This window comes from Dendrobates tinctorius, unplaced genomic scaffold, assembly GCF_039654945.1.
Source record: "Dendrobates tinctorius isolate UK_male_01 unplaced genomic scaffold, ASM3965494v1 ptg000303l, whole genome shotgun sequence".
Classification (NCBI taxonomy): Eukaryota; Metazoa; Chordata; class Amphibia; order Anura; family Dendrobatidae; genus Dendrobates; species Dendrobates tinctorius.
In genome coordinates this window covers 3,650,863-3,674,568 of record NW_027361970.1, presented here as the reverse complement: position 1 = coordinate 3,674,568, position 23,706 = coordinate 3,650,863, and the positions used below count along the sequence as shown (strand labels likewise).

Here is a 23,706-nt window from a genome sequence, read left to right as displayed (position 1 = left end):
GTTTACCCGTGTCCCGCGGTCGCGGAGGGCTGATGGGAGCTGGTACGGGCAAGCGCGAACGTTCATTGCATTTAAACGCCACTATCAGAGATTGACAGCAGCAGTTGGAGCCCAATTCCAGCTCCTAAGCCCCCTCCACACATGGGATCCCCCAATCACACCTCCTTGGCCTTTTCTCATAGATTCAGTGTGTTATGGTGCTGGTTGAAGCCATCACCCCAGATGTCTCCATTGGTTTCTTTTCAACATTTCGAACCAGTTTTCTTTATGGTTTTCTCCTTAATTTCCTCTTTCGTCTCCTGGAGTTTCTTAACTATTCAATGATTGGCAAACGTCTTTGGAAATGGTCTTGTGTCTATTAGACCTCTAACATTTCTATCTGTCCAGATGGCTTTCTTGTCTTTACTATTCTGAACAAGGAACAGAGAATAAAACTGTCCTTCTTGAAGGGAACCTGTCATGTTGTAAATGGTCTCTGATCTGCAGGCAGGATGTTATAGAACAGGAAGAGCCCAGCAGATAGATGGGTTTGTGAAACATAATGCTGTATAAGGCTACTTTTACACTTACTGCTTTTTTTTGTGGCCCGTTTTTGCGGGTCGTATCGCCGCAATTTTCACGGTCTGCCGCAATAATGGACCGCAAAAAATGGTTGCGTATCGCCGTTTTTCATTTTTCCAATACTATGTAAATAGTATTGGAAAAAAACGGTGTTTCGCAAAACTGGAAGTGACGATGCAACGCAAAAAGAAACTTCTGTTTGTTTTTGCGGCCCCATTGATTTACAATTTGGGCCGTGTCCGTACGCCATGAAAAAGATCAAGCAAGCTCGATCTTTTATCATAGCCGCAAATGCGGCCCCCACGGCCGTATGGCACACGGCGCGCCGTAGAATTTTTGCGGGCCGATATTGGGGCCACAAAATCGGCCCGCAAAAACACGGTAAGTGTAAAAGCAGCCTAACTTGCATTTTACTCATTGAATTTCCTGGTGTATGTATGAGTCCAGTGGGCAGTCCTACCAGTGATTGACAGTCCTCCCTGTGGCTTTGCATGCAGAGATAACTGTCAGTCACTTGTAGGACCGCCTACTGTACAATATTTTTCTTTTTCATTTGCATGTAATTAGAACAAAAAAAATTGTGGGGGGGGGTTAAAGACTTTGCACCTTTGGCCATATATAGCCTCTGTGTTGCAATTTTTATGGCTGGCTCTGGAATGAGGTAACTGAGAAACTCATTCAGCTTGCTAGCACGGTCTGGCAGGGAGTGTGTGTGTGTCTCTGATCTCTCAGCTGATTTCTGACCACAGATCACATCAAAGTTGGCTGTCAATAAAGAGCCTGTAATAGCGAAACTATGCAAAATGTTTAATGAAACCCAAACGCAGAAATGATTGTTAGCCCCCAAGTACATGCATTTAAGTAAAAAAAATAAGTCCCCAGGGGTGGACAACCTTTTTTAACCCCTTAGTGACGGAGCCAAATTTTAAAAATCTGACCAGTGTCACTTTATGTTGTAATAACTCTGGAACGCTTTGACAAATTCCAGTGATTTTGAGATTTTTTCGTGACACATTATGCTTTATGATAATGGTAAATTTAGGTTGATATGTTTTGTGTTTATATAAAAAATAACAAATTTGACAAATTTTAAAAAAATGAGCACTTTTCAAACTTTGAATATCCCTTTAATTCAGATAGTCATACCATAGAAAAACCTTAATAAATAACATTTCCCACATGTCTGCTTTACATCAGCACCATTTGTAAAATATGATTTCTCCTTCGCCTCATTGGGGGACACAGATACTGTGGGTTTATGCTTCTGCCGCTAGGAGGCTGACATTAAGTGAAAAAAAGAGGTTAGCTCCTCCTCCGCCGTATACACCCTCGCCCCTATTGCGGGCGGAAATCAGTTTTTTGCTTAGTGTCCATGGAGGCACAAGTCTGGTTTTTCTCCAGACTTTTCGTCTTTTTCCCATGAAGATGAGACAGGGGCAACGGATCCTACTGAAAGGGTCTGATTTCCCCAAACCAATAATGGGCGAGCACGTGCTAATGTCCCTCCACGTATCCTCTCCCGCATCGTGGGACACAATGCCGGACTTAGCCCTGACCACCCCTAGGTATTGAAACCATGGGCTGTACAGAGGCACAAGACTAGTCCGTGTGGCCTCCACTGCTCCACCAATGCTTAGACTGCGGTGCTGGAAGGTGGCGGACGGTCCCTCGCCTCACCCCCTGAAGGGTTTAGATGGAGCTAGGGTGCCTGCACCATCCTATTTTTTTCGAGACCCCCTCACATACCTGCTCTCAGGAAGCTGAAGAGGATCATCGGTGAGCAGAGGGTCTGGGAGGGCTCCTGCAAAGATCCGAGGGCTGGAGCCCCCAGCCGGCGGAAGCCACCAGCCATGCAAGGCTGAGAGTCGCTGGATCAGTCAGGCGGCGCCGCACCAGGAAGTAGCGCCATGTTTTTTCAGCGCCATGGAACCGCGCCCCCCCCCCCCCCCCAAAAGTCGGGTAGGGGATAAATTGAGGCAGCGGCTTTAGGCGGAGCTAGGCCGTGGCCGGAAGTCCCGCCTTCGGGCTGCGCGTCACTTCCGGCGGTCCAACCCGCACAGGGCGGCGGCGAAGAAATTTAGGCCCCGGCTTCGGAGCGCGGCTAGGCTGCAGAACGGAAGTTCCGCCCCTAGAGCGTTTTTTTTATATGCTGGTGGCTCACTCCCACAGCTGCTGGCGCCGATTTGAAGGTAGAAGCGTCCAGGACGGGGGGAGCAGGACTGGGGCAAGTGCTGCCCGAGAGGCCACGCTACAGGGAAAACTAGGTGCTACCTTCTCCCCCCTCCCCAGCAGCGGACAGATACAGCATGTCCGAAAAAACAAAAACGCACACGTTCTTTTACGCTGCATGCATCTCTTGTCGGGCTGCGTTTCCGCGGAACAGAGCAAGCGATTATGTGAAGCCTGCGAATCCGAACGCGCTCAGGAGCCCTCCCCTGCGACCGTGACCAATGTGTCGAATCCCCAGGAGTGGGCCCCTATCACTGTCACAGTCCATGGCGTCGCTTACGAGAGCAATAGAGTCCCTTCAAGCCCCAGATAGGGGCAGGGACAATGGCTCGCCTACCATAAAGGGGTCCTCCACCTCACAAGAGCCTCCGGCCTGTAGGGGCTGCTCTCACTCCAGGCAGACCCGGAGGAAACTAATCCACACGGTGTCGTTGAGTCCATCCAGTGCCTTGGCATCCGTAAGCTCTGCTTCTCGCTCCCCGTCACCAGTGGTTGATAGCGAGCAGACCTCAGATTGCGACTCAGACGAGCCCCTTGACCTGGACACTCCAGGGTCACGTGAAACAGGGGACAGCCTCATAGAAGCCGTCAATCAGACCCTGGGGATTGAGGATGATCCCGCAGCGGCTACAGGGCATAAAGTGGCATTTAAGCGAGTGAAGCACCTGCACAGAATTTTTTTCCTCACCCGGAGTTTAAGGACATAGTGCAGCGGCACAGAGAACGTCCAGACAGGCGTTTCTCGGGTCAAAAAGCACTCGAAACAGGGTATCCGTTTTCTCCGGACCTCCGTAAAAAATGGATGGAATCTCCGATGGTGGATCCATCGGTTTCGCGCCTAGCCACTAAAACCCTTTTATCTGTACCTAGTGTTTCCTCTATTAAGGATCCCACGGATCGCCTCATAGAGAGCTTAGCTTACTCAGTATATGAGGCGTCAGGGTCAGCATTCGCTCCCTCGTTCGCAGCAACTTGGGTAGCCAAGGCTATGATCTCCTAGTCAGAATCATTAAACAAGGTAGCGCAGGAGCAAGATCTACCTGCAGGAATATCGGAGGTCGCGAGTCAGATGGCGATGGCCGGAGACTATGTAATCAATGCATCTTTGGATGCAGCCAATTGCTCGGCACTTGCTGGAGCTAATGCAATTTCTATCAGAAGAGCTCTATGGTTAATGACATGGCGAGCCAATTCTACTTCCAAGAGGTCCTTGACTTCCCTGCCTTATCAGTGTGGCCGCCTATTTGGGGAGAAGTTAGATCAACTTATCTTCGACTCCACAGGAGGAAAGAGCGGGTTTCTCCCTCAACAAAAGGTCAAACCTTTTTTTCGTCAACCATTTCAGGCACGTTTTCGGGCCTTTCACAACCCCGGGTGGACCACAGCGGCCAATTCCGGCGCCTCAGGCTGCTCCAACCAGGATAGGGAACGGCAGGTCTCATATAAAGCCAACCCATTGGGGAGAATGCATACTCAACATCCCATATCGAGGGGATCCCAAAGATCGTCAGCCAAATGACTCGAGGCGCTTACCAGCCGACCCCAGCTAGGTGGGCGGCCGCCTACTCTGGTTTTACCACGTCTGGGTCAATGTCGCACACGACGCATGGGTAAAGGAGTTGGTGGCTTTAGGTTACAAAATAGAATGTCAGATACCCTCCAAGACGTTTTTTTTCTGTCTCGTCTGCCCAGGGTGGATACCCAGGCAAAGGCTCTGTTAGGAGCTATCAAATCGCTCCAGCAAAACGGAGTCATTGTTCCAGTGCCAGAACACGAAAGAGCTCAGGGCTTCTATGCTGGCCCCAGACTCGCCCCGTCGAGCATGGTACGCAGATCTAATGCAGCTGCTCGCCGACGTTCCTTGGCGCCTGTCAGAGCGCCCAGATCTACTTTCTCAAGGGCCAATTTGCACCCGAACTCAGGGGCCCTATGTTTGACAGCATGGCCGTTGAATCTTGGATTCTAACCCAGGCAGGGTTTGGGAGCAAGGTGGTCGCCACAGTGGTTTGCGCCCGGAAGCCTGCTTCAGCACGAATTTACCACCACACCTGAAAGGTGTTCTTTGCTTGGTGTCGAGGCCGCGGTGTTTCTCCGCTGAGATTCTCGATCCCAAACATCTTGGCTTTTCTCCAGTCGGGCCTAAACTCGGGCTTGGCCCCAAGTTCCCTCAGGAGACCAATATCGGCCTTATCCATCCTGTTCCAGCGCAGAATTGCGACCAGTTTGCAGGTGAAGACTTTCATCCAGGGAGTCTCCCACTTGGTACCTCCCTATAAGGCGCCTATGGACGCCTGGGACCTTAACCTGGTCCTAAGTGTTCTGCAGGAAGCTCCATTTGAACTGCTTCAGGATATCTCCTTGAGGTACCTTTCCTGGAAAGTGGTGTTCCTAGTGGCCATCACTTCTATCAGGCGGGTTTCAGAGCTAGCGGCTCTATCCTGCCGAGCTCCGTTCCTCACTTTCCATAAGGATAAGGTGGTGCTCAGAGCAGCCCCTCCTTTTCTGCCGAAAGTCGTGTCCTCTTTTCACATTAATGAAGATGTTGTCTTGCCTTCATTTTTTTCCATCACTGGTGCACCGTGTGGAAAAGGCTCTTCACACGTTAGACCTGGTAAGAGCCCTCCGGAGGTACGTGTCGAGGACGGCACCCTTTCGTCAGACGGACACACTGTTCGTGCTCCCTGAAGGGCGCAGGAAGGGACTCGCTGCCTTAAAATCGACCATAGCCAGATGGATTCGTTTGACTATTCAGGAGTCCTACCGCATTAAAGGCACGCCGATTCCAGCAGGGATCAGAGCGCACTCTGCTCGGGCAGTGGGTGCCTCTTGGGCGCTTTGGCACCAGGCTTCGACGGTGCAGGTTTGCAAGGCACGAACCTGGTCCAGCCTGCACACATTTGCCAATCATTATAATATCCATACTCGGGCATCGGCGGATGAGAGCCTGGGTAGAAGGATTCTCCAAGCAGCGGTGGCACACCTTTAAACAAGAGGTGCATGTAGCTTGGATTGGTGAGTCAATCTCCCACCCAGGGACTGCTTTAGGACGTCCCACAGTCTCTGTGTCCCTCAATGAGGCGAAGGAGAAACATGGATTTTTGGGATAACTCACCGTAAAATCCTTTTTTCCGAGACGCTCATTGGGGGACACAGCACCCACCCTATTAGCCAGGTGGCTCTTGTTTTGTTTAATTAATATGCATTTCCTTATTTGATATAAGGGTGGTGTTATTTGGACATGTTGTATCTGTATTAAGGCTGATTTGTTGTCCTCCTACTGCTTTGGCACCAAACTGATCTCCGCCCGCAATAGGGGCGAGGGTGTATATGACGGAGGAGGAGCTAACCTCTTTTTTTCACTTAGTGTCAGCCTCCTAGCGGCGGAAACATACACCCACAGTATCTGTGTCCCCCAATGAGCGTCTCGGAGAAAAGGATTTTACGGTGAGTTATCACAAAAATCCATGTTTTATTTTGTTTGCATTTTAGGAGGTTTAAAAATGTAGCAGAAATTTTTCATTTTTTCATGGAAATGTACAAAATTATTTTTTCAGGGACTTATCCAGGTTTGAAGTGACTTTAGAAGTCCTATATATTGGAAAAAACCCAAAAGTGATACCATTTTAAAAACTGTACCCCCTGACATACTGAAAACTGCTGTCAGTTCATTAACCCTTCAGGTGCTTTTCAGGAATTAATGCAAAGTGACATGACAGAAATGAAAAAATTGATTTTTGCAACCTAAATATTGCTATTTGCTTGTGATTTGCCATCGCAAACATCAGGACCACACAATCATGATCTCAGGGTGCCAATGGGGATAAAGAGGGAGAAGCCACACTCTTTTAAACATTTATATGATAGTCATTATTGACAGCAGCATCTAAGGGGTTAAACAGATATGGACAGTGCCAACACTGATCGTGGCTGGTGCAGCAAGTTGTCAGCTATACACTGTATTCCTAATTATTATGGAAAAAATATTTCCTCATATTTTCTCTAAATTACCTATATGAATTGCAGTCAGTTATTTTCCAGTCATCTAATATTTTAGTATAATTGCAATGTTTTTGAACAAACTGCCTATGAAAACAGTATATTTTTAAAAATAAGAAACACTCAAAATGCAGATTCCAAATTATTATGCACAGCAGAGTTTTCAACCTTTTTATTTTTATTTTGAACAAAAAACTGGTCAATTGTGAAATTATAAGCATTATCAGCTTATTACAAAATGAAATCAAATCGTTTTCATGTCAAAACTTTATTCTAGGTGATGTTACATTTGCACACAGGACCCCTTGTTCGAAAGAAGCTTCTGAACTCTCTTGTCCATTGAATTTGTCAGTTTTTGGATGGTTTGTGCTTCAATTGTTTTGCATGTGGACAGAATACCCTCCCAGAGCTATTGCTTAGATGTGAACTGCCTCCCGCCATCATAGACACTCCTTTTGATGATGCTCCAGAAGTTCTCAATGGGGTTGAGGTCAGGGGAAGATGGTGGCCACACCATAAGTTTGTCCTCTTTTATGCCCATAGCAGCCAGAGATGCAGATGTGTTGTTTGCAGCATGAGACGGTGCATTATCATGCATGAAAATGATCTTGCTGCGGAAAGCACGGTTCTTCCTCTTGAACCATGGCAGGAAGTGCTGTTTTAGAAACTCCACTTAGATTATGGAGTTCATCTTTACCCCTTCAGGGATCCTAAAGGGGCCGACAATCTCTCTCCCCATGATTCCAGCCCAAACCATTACTCCACCTCCTCCTTGTTGGCGCCTTAGCCGTGTTTTCATGGGGTGTCCATCAACCAGCCATCCTCCACTCCTCCACTCCATCCATCTGGACCATCGAGCGTTGCACGTCACTCATCGATGAACAAAACAGTTTGGAAGTCAGTCTTCATGTATCGTTTGGCCCACTGGAGCCGTTTCTGCTTGTGTTCAGTGGATAGAGGTGGTCGACAGGATGGCTTACGCACAGCTGCAAACCTCTGAAGGACCCTGCATCTTGTTGTTAGGGGGACGTTGGAGGCACCAGCAGCTTCAAAAACTTGTCTGCTGCTATGACAAGGCATTTTTGCAGCTGCTCTTTTAACCTGACGCAATTGCCTGTTGGAAAGAGTCCTCAATTTTTCCTTATCAGCATGCACACGTGTGTGCTGGGAATCAGCTACATACTTCTTGATTGTGCGATGATCACGATGAAGTGTCTTGGCAATGTTGATTGTAGTCATGCCTTGACCTAAATACTCCACAATTTGTTGCTTCTCAGCAGCCGACACATCCTTTTTCTTTCCCATTTTGGCAAAAAATGTAGGCTGCTTAATAATGTGGAACAGCCTTCTTAAGTAGTCTTGCCTTTATTTGGATACACCTGCCAAACTAATTTGCACAGGTATCTTCAATTGCTTTCAGTGATATAAAGAGCCCTGACACATCAATGAGTTTAAATGACAAAAAAATTCTAACCTTATCACTCCTAAACTCTTTTTGCATAATAATTTGGAGCACAGTTTAGTGGACAGCCGACAGCCGCTGGATTGTCACCTGTATGGCAATGATATTCTCTTACATCTCAGGTCAGTTAAGACGTATTGGCTGTCATTAAGGGGTTAATCGAGTGTGTATAATAAGTGTTTATGAACATGTGAGGCAAGTTTCCTTCTGTTAATGTGTTTATTCTATGAACCCCACATGTATTTGTGTATAGTTAAAGCCGTTATCCTTGCTTGAGGTACAAGTCTGCAGTTACTCTGTGACTGCAGATTTGTGAATCCTCACAGCTTGCAGTGCGCCATGAGGATTCTAAGGTGCCGCCAAGGGTGGTGGGTTTGTGACCGCTTTATGTGATTTGAATACGTGCAGCCACGTGCCAACTAGATGTGCGCAGCCTTGCTCAATGCAAGTGCATTGAATGAGGCTGAACACATCTAATCGTAATGTGGCCAGATGTATGCAAATTGCATACTTGCAGTCATGTGACAACCTGCTTCCAGCATCGGCGAATCAGTAAGCGAAGACTTGTACCCCAAGGCTGGACAACCCCCTTAAATTATTTACAGTATAGGTAAGTAATGTAGAGGAATAGAAGCAACAACCTAAACACACAGATTCCAGTATAGGACCGACAATCTTTTTCTTCTACTGTCTCACCCGCTGCCTAGTATAACTTGTATCTTCTGTTTGCAGATTAATGAGCTGGATACTTACTCCTCTGACCAGGAACGTTGTGATTACATCATTGGCGATGGATCGCGTCCAAGCAGTAATGTTACGGAGGTGAGTAATGATCCTGCTGCGCCGTTGTGAACACGTCTTTTTATGAATGAATCCAGGATCTTCATACTACTGGAATGTGACTTTCAGATTACAGCGGTCAGGTCTTTTTTCTAGGTTGATTCTTTAAATAATCTTTATACTTTATTGCTGGATTTTGTCTTTCTTGAGACTTTGCAGCTGGCAGTAAATTCACATTACAGAAACAATGTAGCCAGCCACGCTCGGCTTTTTCTGTAGCTCCATGTACTATAGCCAGTGCATGGACGGCGTTAGCCTGTCTCGTCCATGAAAGTCGCGCAGTCCTCGCTGTCCTTTCGGTAAAGGAAACCAGACGCAGTGGGACAAATTCACTAAATCTGTCTAACTTCATAATGCCAAAATGTAGCCACGCATTATAAACAGCATTCATTCCAACAATCATCGCAGTGTTATCGAATGAGTCTCAAAAATTGTCCATAACCCACAATGAGGTTCACACAAGCGTATAAAAAAAATCGTTCCGTTCCGTCCAGAAAATGTGTAGAATTTTTTTTGCTTGTCTGCCATATATAGGGTAGCTTTAATTCTTTTATGAAGGCTAGCTTTTAACCCTCTGCTATCCCAGACAACCAGGGAAGTTGGCAGTAAACCTTGCTTTTTGTTGTTTACTTGTGGCTTCTAGAAGAAGACTACATTTATTTTCTTTTTATTTTGCAAATATAAAATGTACACGATCTGTAATATTCACTTTTTTGAACTGCACTGTGTATTAACTAAAGCTCTTCTGTAATCAAGCAAAACGGCAGTAGGAAAACTCTCATGGCCGCCCCTTGAACATCTCCTGCAACAGGGCCGTGGCCTTCCCTTTATACCGCTACCATGTACTAATAAGGCAGCTGAGAGTTGCATCCCGCAGTTGTCAGTTTTGCCTGGCTGGTTATCAAAATACAGGGGAACCCACACTTTTTTTTTTTTTTTTTTTTTTTTTAAATGATTTATTTAGAGTGCAGGCACCAGCTGCTGAATACTCCCATCAGCAGCAACTGCTCTTGCTGCTATTAGCTGCAGCAGGCATAGGTTGAAGGGAGCAGTAGTCCCATCAGCCGATGCCAATGACCGGATGTAAACTTTTTAACCTTTGATCACAGCTGCACGCTCACGCTGTCTTTTTGACAGTGTGTCGCAACCACAGATGTCTGACCGCCGGTAATGATTTTACAGCTGATCAGAAGCAGTGTTTGCTGCGCTGTCATGCACATGACAGCCTAACAAGTGCCTGTTGTTCGGGTGTTCGAGCAGCCGAACCTGAGCAGTATCATAGACTTCCTGGTGAAGTCAGTGTTTGGTGTCCGTGCCCTTACAGGAGGTGTTTTTTTATGGATGTTGAACTTCACTGTTTGGGTTTGCCCATCTCTAATCAATAGCATAACAGATGCAAACGAGATTAGGGGGGTCCCATTAAGTATGTTGGGGTCCGTGTTTAGTTATGTGTCAGTTCTTCACCAAGTAAAACTCTTTAACCCAGATGGGAAAAACAAAAGTCCTAAACACGTGTGAACCTATTCTGAGCATTGATAAATTATATTTTTCCTTTGTGTTAGGCCAGGTTCTCATAGCGTTAACACAGCCCTATCAACGCATAGCGTTGACAAGCTGCGTTAACGCTATAGCATAACGCAATATGTTTCATCAGCGCTAGCGGTGACGGAGCCTCAGACGCTGCTGGCAGCGTTCGAGGCACCGTCAGTGCTTAACGGCACATCGCGAATGCGTGCCACTTTACGGCATACGTCGCGATGCCACATAATGGTTTTGTATGGCAGCGTTAACGGACTGCGTTACACCGCTTTATACCGCAGTGTAACGTAGTCCGTTAAACGGACTGCCATAGCACAGTGAGAACCCGGCCTTAGTTCTTGTCTATACATGGCAGTAATGGCGTGCTTTCTAGTAATCTCTTTTTTCCATCTTTGTAGAGCCCATGCAGTGGACAAAGAGAAAAGAGTTTTCTGGAAGAAAGCCCTGAAAAGAGCGAGTATCTGGATACAGTATGTAGACACCAGGCTTAGTTTTATGCATCTGAATCCTCTGCATTCACTTACACGTTATTGTGATCTGCATGCATTGTACTATGCTTTAGCCACCGTAAATTTGTAAGAAATTTGTGCTGGATGGGAGCAGTATAGCAAGATCTCAAGTCTCTGCTTTACCTGCTGCACGTAATTGATGTGGAAGTGTAAGCTCCATTTATACACATTGTAGTGAAATATGTTATGGATATAAAGAAAATGTCGTTGCCACGGAGTGACTGACCCAGTGTGACTTGACCCCACGGTTGGTCGGTCACCAAACAGCACAATACACCAGGGAAACAATAACAACGGTGGGCCCTGTCGATAGGGAGCGGGGAAATGGACACCTCCTGTACTCACCTGAGGATGTGCACTGATCTCACTATCATCCCTATACGGGTTCTTACACCTTGTCACCGAGCAGGATACCTAATCCCTCATTTGCCCTGCTCTTATCCCTAAGTAGGAAACTGGCAGGTGAGAGCAGTGGTCCCACCGCTGCACTAATACAACACACAGGGGGAAGTTACAGACACCAAACGGACAAGGTAACAAAAATACAACACTTAGCTTATATGCACCGCTGCAAAGCACCGCACCGCAGATATCAACAGCAACAAGACTCTTAACACCAAACGCGGCAGGCACCAGAGAGCTGCTTCTGCTAGTCTGGTCTCCAGAAAGGACCTGTATCATCAACAGTCAGCTGATACATCAGGTGACCTTTTAAAGGATGTGGGAGTGGTCACCAGCAACATCAGCTGACCCACCAGCACTGCAGCAACACCATCTTGCCAGCGGGGAAAAGCTGCCTTTAACCCCCGATGGCCTAAAAGGAAAAAAGTTTTAATGTGAGAGGAACCAGAGCTACCACAAATCCAAAAATGGATTTTGACAGTCATCTTACTGTGTGTTAGGGGATGCAAAAAACCTGCATAATGTTTCTAATACCACCGTTAGTGGCGTCTGAAGCAGTGACTGTGCAGTCTAACGTGACCTGTTCACTTATTTGCTGTTTTGTCTTTCTTGCTCGAGGATTCTCAGTCCAGCTTGGGAAGTCCCTCTTCTCGCTTTGCACATAGTATTATTGGTGCTGAGGATGAAGACTTTGATGCTGAACCAGAGCAGGTAATAAAATGGACAGCTTTAGACGGTGTTTGGTATTTTACTCACTTATATGGCGCCATTAATTCCACAGTGCTTTACAGACCCGCATCATGTGTTCACCCATTGCTTATTGCCTTCACCTTGTAATTTTATATACTTTTTATAATTCTAGATTTAACTCAGAATTCTATATAATCCTAGATAGTTATAATAATATGCATCTTGTATGGTTTAGTACTGGCCTTCCCCCAACATTTACTTATCTTGCAAAGAAATCAAACACGCATCCCACCGTCTGGCCCGTAGCTAAACATCACCGCATCACTCGCTGTCACCGGCGCTGAACCAGCTGCCCAGCACCGTAGAGCCTTCATCTCCTCTTGTTGATCAGGAGCACACTGCTTCCCAGCCTTCCTACTCACCATGTGCTCCTGATTGTGCTTTCCGATAGCGCTTGTAAGATTGCTGGGTCTAGCCATCTTCAGTGCCCTTATTCTCCCTTGATACAGGAGCAAAGCTTCGTCTGCTTGCAGCATTGGCCAGCGCACAGTTTGGGCCAGTAACTCAACATTTAAAGCTGGTCTGATCTGTCAGTTAATCAGGAGTGCAAATCCCCAGAAAATGGGAAGCTGGGTAACAGTTTTTTTTTTTTTGCTTGATTGGTAGGTGATAGTGCGAACCCGAGGTGCAACAATGTGCTCTCCAATGCTGCTAGCAGATTTAGATTTGCCTGTGCAGAATCAGAGGAGAGCAGGTGCTGCACTTATCACCTAGGGAGATCTGCCACCTCTGATGGACTGCAGTGGTGGCTGGTATATTAGGAAACAAGCCGTAAACGATAAAATAAAAAATCCCTCTGTTCTTCAGATAAGAGAGGATTTGAATTAAAAAAAATGGTGCGTTTTGATTTTTTTTTAAGGTTTTTTTTTTTATATAACTGATTATCCATTGAGTTTTCATAAAGTATTACATACGCTAAACACGGAAAAACTATTCAAAACCATATAGGTTAAAGCAATTACAGTACATACTTTCTCTGTTAACCAAGAGAATTATTTTTTTTTCATTTTCAGCACAAAAAGGTACAAGAAATAAGTGTTTGGAATGAGGGGAGAGTGGTGCTGTAGGGAGAAGGAAAGTCCTAGAGAAATAGATTCCTGCAGAAGAGATTCCAACTTGTCTTAAATCTGGAGAATGATACATTTGTTCCATTGCTCAACACGTTTTTCACCCCCTTTTACGACTCCTCTTTATGCTATGTGCACACGCTGCGGATTCACCCGCGGATTTGTATCTGCGGATCCGCAGGTAAAATGACCTGCGGTTTTACCTGCGGTTTTCCAGTGCGGTTTGCCACCTAGACAATGGAATAGGTGGCAAACCGCAGTGGAATCCGCAGAAAGAATTGCCATGTCATTTCTTTCTGCGGATTCAAACCCGCAGCTTTTCCGCAGTTGAAAATTCGCAGCATGTGCACAGAAAATTGTAAATCCCATAGACTTGCATTGTACTGTACACTGTCTGCAGAACTGCTGCGGATCCGCAGAGGCCAAATCCGCAGCGGATCCGCAGCAAAAACCGCAGCGTGTGCACATATCTTTATACTCGACAATATTAGGAACGCTATCATAAGCTAATGTCTAGATGGTGCAAGATGCCGATCATAAGATTGATAACGCTCATTTCCCTAGTTGATGGTGTTGCAATTAAGAGTTAGACAGGTAGTGTGGCGAGCACTCTTGCTTGGAGAGTTCTGAGGTGCTGGTGATGTCGGATGGCAATCCCCGTAGTAGAGAAATGTTTAATCACCGCACACTCTTGATAGATGCTTGTGAAAAGTTTATTGCATAGATGCAGCAAAAAACACAATTCAGGTGCAGGGATAGAGGAAATGGTGAGCCTACAATAACATAATGTTTTGACCCTCACAGGGTCTTACTCATATAGTTGCTGGGTCCAGGGGACGTCCAGCGCACTGGCGCCATGTATTATAGGCTGCCTATGTGTTATGTTCTTGTCGCCTCACCATTTCCTCTATCCCTGCACCTGAATTATTTTTTGCTGCATCTATACAATAAAATTTTCACAAGTCTCTTTCGATAGTGTACAGTGATTGAACATTTCTTGCAATTAAGATGTTTAGGGAAGAGTGTTATTGCATACGGAGAGCTGCAAGATATTTTCAAGGGTCGGGAACTTGTATGTATAGAATTGTATGATGGGTGATAGAATTAAAATCCTTAGTTGGAATGTAAGAGGACTGTCAGAGGTAACACGAAGAACGGCGATCATGGAATATGCTAGGAAGAGGAGGCCGGATATTCTATGCCTCCAGGAGACTCATTTACTACGGGAAAAGGTGAAGGTGTTGAAGAGGAGGTGGATTGGGAGAGCCTATCATTCCACGTATTCTTCATATGCTAGAGGGGTCTTTTTATTGCTAGGAGCATCTACGTCATTTGAAGAAATTGAAAGCCATGTTGATAATGGACAGTATATTTGTTTTTTTGTAAAATCTGTGGGCAATCGCTATGTATAGTAGTTATGTACATACCACCGCCATATAGCGGGAAAAAGTTATGTGAGGTTATGGAATTATTTAAGCGGGGTACAGGATTACCATTACTTATTATTGGTGATTTCAATAATGTTATAGATGAGGGGTGGGATAGACATAAACAGAGTACAGGTAAAAGCATTAGGAAATTGACGGCATTTGGGAATTATATTAGAGAGATTGGAATGATGGACCTGTGGAGCGTGAGAAATGAGAATGCGGTGTGCTACTCTTGTTTTTCTGCGATGCATGGGTCCCTCTCACGAATAGATATGGCACTGGGAAATGAGCTAATGGACACAACTGATCTGTGGAGTGGAATACCTCCCAAGGGTGATTTCAGACCATAAGCCTATAGAATCGTCAATTAGACGGATAGGGGGGAAGATTGGGAAGGGAGGTGGGTGGAAGTTGAACCCAATGTGGCTGGAATACTATAAAGGAAGAATTGGAGTAGTATTGGCGGATTAATGAAGGGAGTGCTGATAGTTGGGTGGTGTGGGACGCTGTGAAAGCGGTTTTAACGGGTCTCTTGTTTCGAGAGATTTCCAGGTGTAGGTCGAAATCTCAGCTAGAAGACAGGAAAATAACAGAAACCTTGGAGAGGGTGGAGAGGGATATGGTACTGGACCCGTCAGCAGAAAATCAGAGTAGGCTAAGGGGTGCACAGGAAGAGGTTAATAAGGTGTATCTGAGGAAAGCAGCGAGGAGGAGGGCCTTCCAGAAAACACAATTTTATGATGAAGGTGAAAAGTGGGGCATCTGTTGTCAGTGGTGGTAGCGGCGCAGAGTCAATCGTCTTATGTATATAAATTGAAGACTGATGAGGGAAGGGAGGTGGGGGACACAGAGTGTATTTTGGAGGAATTTAGACTATTTTATAATCAGTTATATTCTTCGGGATCAGAAGATTCATTTGGGGACATAGAGGGTTTTTTTCAGGAGGCAGGACTCCCGAGTATTAAAGACAGTGAAAGGGGGAGACTGGAGGGGCCCATAACAAAAGAAGAGCTTGAAATGGCTATTATATCTATGGCTAATAATAGGGCCCCGGGGGCAGATGGTATCCTGAGTGAAATTTACCAACAATTAATTGAGATGGTAACACCCAAACTGCCAAAAGGTTTTGAAGAGGCTCTTCGGGAGGGTGAATTACCAGCATCCATGAGGGAGGCGGTGGTGGTGGTCATTCCGAAAGAGGGAAGAGATCGGGGTTGGCAGAATCTTATAGGCCCATTTCGTTGCTGACGGTAGATGTAAAGATTTTGGCTAAAATTTGGCTAGCCGCTTGGCGAGTGTGGTTCAGGGTCTTGTTCATCCTGACCAATCCGGTTTTATGCCAAATAAGTCTACAGCAATTAATTTGCGTAGACTTTTTCTGAACTTGCAGCTGCTGTCGAACAATAGGGGCAGTAGGGTTGTTGTATATCATTGGATGCGCGTAAAGTGTTTGATAGTGTTGAGTGGCAGTATCTTTGGAGGGTGTTGGAACGCTTTGGTTTTGGGCTGACCTTTAGTTCATGAATACAGTTGCTATATACTTCCCCGACCGCTAGGGTCAGAGTTAACGGGCAAATGTCTGGGAGTTTTGCGCTTCATAGAGGGACTAGGCAGGGGTGTCCGCTGTCCCTGCTGCTTTTTGCATTGGCAGTGGAGCCCTTGGCGCAGACAATTAGGAGGACGGCTTCGGTTAAAGGGTTCGGATATGAATTGGTAGAAGAAAAAGTATCACTGTATGCAGATGATGTGTTGCTTTTTTTGGAGGATTCCGGAGAGTCGTTGAGCGCAATGGATATTATTAAAACATTTGGGTCTATTAGAAATTAACTGGGAAAAATCCACTGTCATGGCTATAGATGATTGTGTTGTTGATTTGCCAGTGTCGGGGGAGGGTAGTAGTTTGGCAGTGGTGCGACAGTTTAAATACCTGGGCATTCAGGTGGCACTTCCGATTTCCAGCTATGCAGATTTGAATCTGATTCCACTGCTGAGTTAAGGGCCTGTCACACTAAGCGATATCGCTATAACATCACCGATTTTGTGACGTTATAGCAATATTGCTAGCGATATCGCTATGTCTGATACTTACCTCCGACCGGCTCCCCCGCTGTCCATCGCTGATCGCGCGAGAACGTCCTGGGCCGTTTCTCGTCGGGCGCTTCCTGCTGGGCTTCCTGTGGCGCCGACGAGCGACGCGTGGACGCGGGCGGGAGGACGTCAGGATCGCCTCGTCTGACAGGTAAGTAGCGACCCCCGACCCCTGCTATGTCGCTGGCGAGATCTGCCTGTGTGGCAGCTCACTAGCGACCACTTAGCGATGCACCAGCGATCCTGACCGCGTCATATCGCTGGTCGGGATCGCTGGTGCATCACTAAGGCTACTTTCAGACATCAGTTTTTTTAGCATCAGGTGCGATGCGGCGAAAAATGTAAAAGCCGGATCCGGCGCCGGTTGCCACCGGATCCGGCTTTTATCCCATAGACTAGCATTATCGCCGCATTGCGCCTGATGGCCATGCGGCGTGTCCGGCTTTTGCCTGTCCGGCGTCTGCAAAAAAACGTTCCCTGCAACGTTTTTTTGCAGCGCTGGAACGGCTTTTTACACAGCGCATGCCCGGACACTGTGAGTGTTAACCCCACAAGTGCCCGGCAATAGAGATCTCGATCTCTCTCTCTCTCTCTCTCTCTCTCTCTCTCTCTCTGCACTTGTGGGTTAACACTCAGTGTCCGGCTGTCTCTCTCGGACACTGAGTGTTAACCCCACATGTGTCTCTCTCTCTAACCGCCACGCCCTCCCCCCATACCCCTCGGCGGCTGTCTCTCTTGTCCCCGATGTATCTTCCTCCTGCTGCTCCTTTAAATCCTGTCCGATCCGTATCAGACGCCGCATACACATCCGATGTCACCGCTGCAGGCCGTATCCGGCGGCCTGGCTTTTTGCCGCACGGCGCCGGACCCCACGCCCCGGATGTCTGAAAGTAGCCTAAGTGTGACTGTACCTTAAGGTACTGTCACACTAAGCGATATCGCTAGCAATATCGCTATAACTTGTGACGCTATAGCGATATTGCTAGCGATATCGCTGTGTCTGATACTTAGCTACTACCCGCTCCCCCGCTGGTTATCGCTGATCGTGCGAGAATCGTCCAGGACTGTTTCTCGTCGTCAGCTTCCTGCAGCGCTTCCTGTGTAGAGATGAGCGACGACCGTGGACGCGGGCGGCAGGACGCAGGATCGCCTAGTGTGACAGGTAAGTAGCGACCCTCGTCCCCAGCGATGTTGCTGGTGAGATCTGCCTGTGTGGCACCTCACTAGCGACCACTTAGCGACGTACCAGCGATCCTGACCACGTCATATCGCTGGTCGGGATCGCTGGTACATCGCTATGTGTGACAGTACCTTTAAGTTTAAGAGTAAAGTAGGGGCGTGGTGTAAACTGTATCTTTCAGTAGTGGGAATAATTAATCTGATTTAAGATGATTTTGATGCCCTAACTGCTATACGTCTTGCACAATGCCCCTATCTGGTTCCCTGGGCAGTGGTTTTGTACTATTGACTCTATATATAGGGATCTTGTGTGGGGAAAAAAGCAGCCAAGGATCAGATTTGAGATATTGCAGAGGCCCAAGGATGGAGGGGGACTGACGCTTCAGAATCCTTGGATTTACTACTTAGCTGCTCAGGGCTAACAGATGAGGGGGTGGAGGGCTATGTCTGGGGCTGGTTCAATACAAAGGGTCTTGGTCCATGTGACGGAGGGATCCCTTGGTTCAGGGGTTAGAGGCAGGAAGTTTTAGGAAGTTGGGTTTGATGTATCCTACTTTAGCGCTGATACATAAAGTCTGGGAGGCAAAAAAGATTAGGGGTTTGGAACACTTGACAAATTTTTCCCCGATATGGCAAAACAAGACTCTACCGGAATTTGTTAAAATGGGAGAATTTAAAAATTGGATGAGACTGGGAATACAGTACATGGTTCAGGTGCAGGACTCGCAGGGACTGGAGCCCTTTGGAAAGTTGCAGGAAGATTATGGGCTACCGGAGGTCTGCAGATTTCAATATGGGCAGTTTAGGCATGCTTATGCTACCCAGAGTAGGACAATGAATATGGAGATTCACAAGGATATATTGATTGATTATGTCTGTGCAGAGGGGGGAACAAAAGGGGTAGTGTCGGGCATTTATAAGGATCTAATGCATACTTTTTTAAATAATTATCCTATTAGAGCACAGGGGAAATGGGGGGAGGAGGAATTGGGTAGGATAGAGGAAAATAAATGGGAAGTGATTATGGAATATATACCCCAATTATCGCTGAGCGAATCGGGCAAACTCTCGCAGATATATGTGCTCCATAGAGTATATAGGACTCCTGAACGGCTGTATAGAGCGGGTCTAAAACAGACTTCTGAGTGTCCTCGGTACCGAATGGAGGGGGCTTGAGTTCTCCACATGTTATGGCAGTGTCCAAATTTGAACCCATATTGGACGGCGGTGCTTAATGCCATAGGAGGAGCGTATGGTTGTAGGATTGAGTGGGATCCTGTGGTGTGTATACTGGGATATGTGGAGGAGGTCCAGGTACATAATAAATATAAAGTGGCTATAGCTAGATTATTATACAGTGGGGAAAAAAAGTATTTAGTCAGTCAGCAATAGTGCAAGTTCCACCACTTAAAAAGATGAGAGGCGTCTGTAATTTACATCATAGGTAGACCTCAACTATGGGAGACAAACTGAGAAAAAAAAATCCAGAAAATCACATTGTCTGTTTTGTTTTCATTTTATTTGCATATTATGGTGGAAAATAAGTATTTGGTCAGAAACCAGCAATCAAGATTTCTGGCTCTCACAGACCTGTAACTTCTTCTTTAAGAGTCTCCTCTTTCCTCCACTCATTACCTGTAGTAATGGCACCTGTTTAAACTTGTTATCAGTATAAAAAGACACCTGTGCACACCCTCAAACAGTCTGACTCCAAACTCCACTATGGTGAAGACCAAAGAGCTGTCAAAGGACACCAGAAACAAAATTGTAGCCCTGCACCAGGCTGGGAAGACTGAATCTGCAATAGCCAACCAGCTTGGAGTGAAGAAATCAACTGTGGGAGCAATAATTAGAAAATGGAAGACATACAAGACCACTGATAATCTCCCTCGATCTGGTGCTCCACGCAAAATCCCACCCCGTGGGGTCAGAATGATCACAATGGGCGGCACGGTGGCTCAGTGGTTAGCGCTGCAGCCTTGCAGCGCTGAGGTCCTGGGTTCGAATCCCACCAAGGACAACATCTGCAAGGAGTTTGTATGTTCTCCCCGTGTTTGCGTGGGTTTCCTCCGGGTACTCCGGTTTCCTCCCACATTCTAAAGACATACTGATAGGGAATTTAGATTGTGAGCCCCATTGGGGACAGTGATGATAATATGTGCAAACTGTAAAGCGCTGCGGAATATGTTAGCGCTATATAAAAATAAAGATTATTATTTATTATCACAAGAACGGTGAGCAAAAATCCCAGAACCACGCGGGGGGACCTAGTGAATGAACTGCAGAGAGCTGGGACCAATGTAACAAGGCCTACCATAAGTAACACACTACGCCACCATGGACTCAGATCCTGCAGTGCCAGACGTGTCCCACTGCTTAAGCCTGTACATGTCCGGGCCCGTCTGAAGTTTGCTAGAGAGCATTTGGATGATCCAGAGGAGTTTTGGGAGAATGTCCTATGGTCTGATGAAACCAAACTGGAACTGTTTGGTAGAAACACAACTTATCGTGTTTGGAGGAAAAAGAATACTGAGTTGCATCCATCAAACACCATACCTACTGTAAAGCATGGTGGTGGAAACATCATGCTTTGGGGCTGTTTCTCTGCAAAGGGGCCAGGACGACTGATCCGGGTACATGAAAGAATGAATGGGGCCATGTATCGTGAGATTTTGAGTGCAAACCTCCTTCCATCAGCAAGGGCATTGAAGATGAAACGTGGCTGGGTCTTTCAACATGACAATGATCCAAAGCACACCACCAGGGCAACGAAGGAGTGGCTTCGTAAGAAGCATTTCAAGGTCCTGGAGTGGCCTAGCCAGTCTCCAGATCTCAACCCTATAGAAAACCTTTGGAGGGAGTTGAAAGTCCGTGTTGCCAAGCGAAAAGCCAAAAACATCACTGCTCTAGAGGAGATCTGCATGGAGGAATGGGCCAACATACCAACAACAGTGTGTGGCAACCTTGTGAAGACTTACAGAAAACGTTTGACCTCTGTCATTGCCAACAAAGGATATATCACAAAGTATTGAGATGAAATTTTGTTTCTGACCAAATACTTATTTTCCACCATAATATGCAAATAAAATGAAAACAAAACAGACAATGTGATTTTCTGGATTTTTTTTTCTCAGTTTGTCTCCCATAGTTGAGGTCTACCTATGATGTAAATTACAGACGCCTCTCATCTTTTTAAGTGGTGGAACTTGCACTATTGCTGACTGACTAAATACTTTTTTTCCCCACTGTATATTGCGCGAAAACTGATTGCCAGATACTGGATAAATGAAGATCAACCGACATTGAGGGAATTTTTCAGACAGTCTGACTCTATTGTGAATATGGAAAAAGACATTTACATTAAGAGAAAAAGCATAAGAACATTTGAGACACTGTGGACACCTTGGGTGGAGACAAAATGACCCTGAACTTAGGTTACACCATGCATTATTTGCTGCTTTTGTATGTAATGGGGGGCGGGGAAGGGAGGGAGGGAATTTCTGAAACTAATGACCATTGTTAATGTTGTTCTCATTGCGATTTTTGTTCTATTGTTTTGTACCTTGAATTTGGTTAAAGATTTCAGATTAAAAAAAAAAAAAAAAAGTTAGGCACTGCCAACTAATATGCCAAAAAATTCAACCCTTATGGGAAAAAAACAAAACCTTGTATAGAAATGAACTATGCACTTAAAGAATGCTTGTTGGCACAGAATGACTGTATAAACCAAGCTTAGACACAACGCTCACTCTTGGCCTGGCCATACTGTTCAGTGCACTTTTCCATAAACCAAGTTTAGGTGCCCAGTGCACTCTTGGCATGACCAATACTGGTCAGTGCACTTTTCCATAAACCAAGTTTAGGCATTTGGTGCACTCTTGGCATGGCCATACTGTTCAGTGCACTTTTCCATAAACCAAGTTTAGGCACTTGGTGCACTCTTGGCATGGCCATACTGTTCAGTGCACTTTTCCATAAACCAAGTTTAGGCATTTGGTGCACTCTTGGCATGGCCATACTGTTTAGTGCACTTTTCCATAAACCAAGTTTAGGCACTTGGTGCACTCTTCGCATGGCCATACTGTTCAGTGCACTTTTCCATAAACCAAATTTAGGCACTTGGTGCACTCTTGGCATGGCCATACTGTTCAGTGCACTTTTCCATAAACCAAGTTTAGGCATTTGGTGCACTCTTGGCATGGCCATACTGTTTAGTGCACTTTTCCATAAACCAAGTTTAGGCACTTGGTGCACTCTTCGCATGGCCATACTGTTCAGTGCACTTTTCCATAAACCAAGTTTAGGCACTTGGTGCACTCTTGGCATGGCCATACTGTTCAGTGCACTTTTCCATAAACCAAGTTTAGGCATTTGGTGCACTCTTGGCATGGCCATACTGTTTAGTGCACTTTTCCATAAACCAAGTTTAGGCACTTGGTGCACTCTTCGCATGGCCATACTGTTCAGTGCACTTTTCCATAAACCAAGTTTAGGCACTTGGTGCACTCTTGGCATGGCCATACTGTTCAGTGCACTTTTCCATAAACCAAGGTTAGGTTCTTGGTGCACTCTTGGCATGGCCGTACTGTCCAGTGCACTTTTCCATGAACCACGTTTAGGTGCTCAGTACACTTTTGCATCTACCGTACTTGTTTTCCATCCATCTCTGCTCTTCTCTGTATGTATAAATCCAGAGCTGTCAATCAAAGAGGAGGGTGGAGATAGAGGGAAAACAAGCAGGTGGGAAGGTGCACTGAACTGTATGGCCACGCCAAGGGGGCACCAGCGCCAAAACTTAGTTTAAGCAGTCATTCTGTTCTGACAGGGTCCCTTTTATGATAAGTCTCACACCCTGGACTTGCTTTCCTTACTATAGATCTCTCAGATAAATATCTACATAAAAGATTGATCACTCCCCATTTTTTTAGTGCCCTTTTAGCAGGACAATGGAAGGACACATGCCCGGCCACCTGAAAATGAATGCAACTTCATCCGTTCTGTAGCTTTTAATTTCATAATGGCAATAGATAAGTTCCGGCCACGTTGGCCATCATCTGGTCTCACTGTCAGTCAGTCATGTAGACTTCTGAACACCAAGTCTGCCTAGTCATGCCAGTGGATCTGTGACTCTCTAGATTTGCCTTTCTTTTGCGCACTGTCCTATAGGGAACTGTAATGGTGGTCTTAGTTCTGTAATAGAGAAGAACTCCAGATTGTCATCTTATGGGGCTTACTTGGCTTTCCCTTCTCCCAGCAGGTGGCTGACCAGTGTAGCTGCTTCCAAAGTATGGACCTCTTGAAGTCTCACCCTGCGCACCTTGCAGTTTTTATATTCCATGTAGTTTCTCAATTTGACCCTGCACCTTTGGTAGGTAACAGAAGATATGGAAAGCATGAAACTTTAAAGTGATTTTCCACCTTTTGATTAACCTTGACTTTATAGACCTAAAATACCAAATCGTAATATACCTCTTCTTTACCAGCTGCTGCTCAATGCAGAACTTATTTTGACATTATTTGTATTCTGTCTACGTCTCGTGCATACCCGGCATAACCTGGCTCATTAACACCTGGACGTGCAAGTAGTCCGATTACTCTATGAATAGCTAATACATGGACAGGATGTCAAAAGTGTAGATCCATTTGCAAAACCA

At 46.0% G+C, this 23,706-nt stretch overlaps 1 protein-coding gene across 4 annotated transcripts in view; it reads left to right on the top strand.

Moving 5' to 3' along the window:
• The window catches only part of ARHGEF12 (Rho guanine nucleotide exchange factor 12), a 242,214-nt gene that overhangs the window by 68,574 nt on the left and 149,934 nt on the right, over window positions 1-23,706 (top strand). For 3 of the 4 annotated variants that reach the window (XM_073560728.1, XM_073560729.1, XM_073560726.1), the window contains 4 exons: window positions 8,981-9,070; window positions 11,026-11,097; window positions 12,157-12,249; window positions 23,307-23,420. In XM_073560728.1, the coding sequence (XP_073416829.1) occupies window positions 8,981-9,070; window positions 11,026-11,097; window positions 12,157-12,249; window positions 23,307-23,420 (369 nt within the window). The remainder of the gene's footprint in view (window positions 1-8,980; window positions 9,071-11,025; window positions 11,098-12,156; window positions 12,250-23,306; window positions 23,421-23,706) is intronic. The other variant, XM_073560727.1, reaches the window with a different exon arrangement.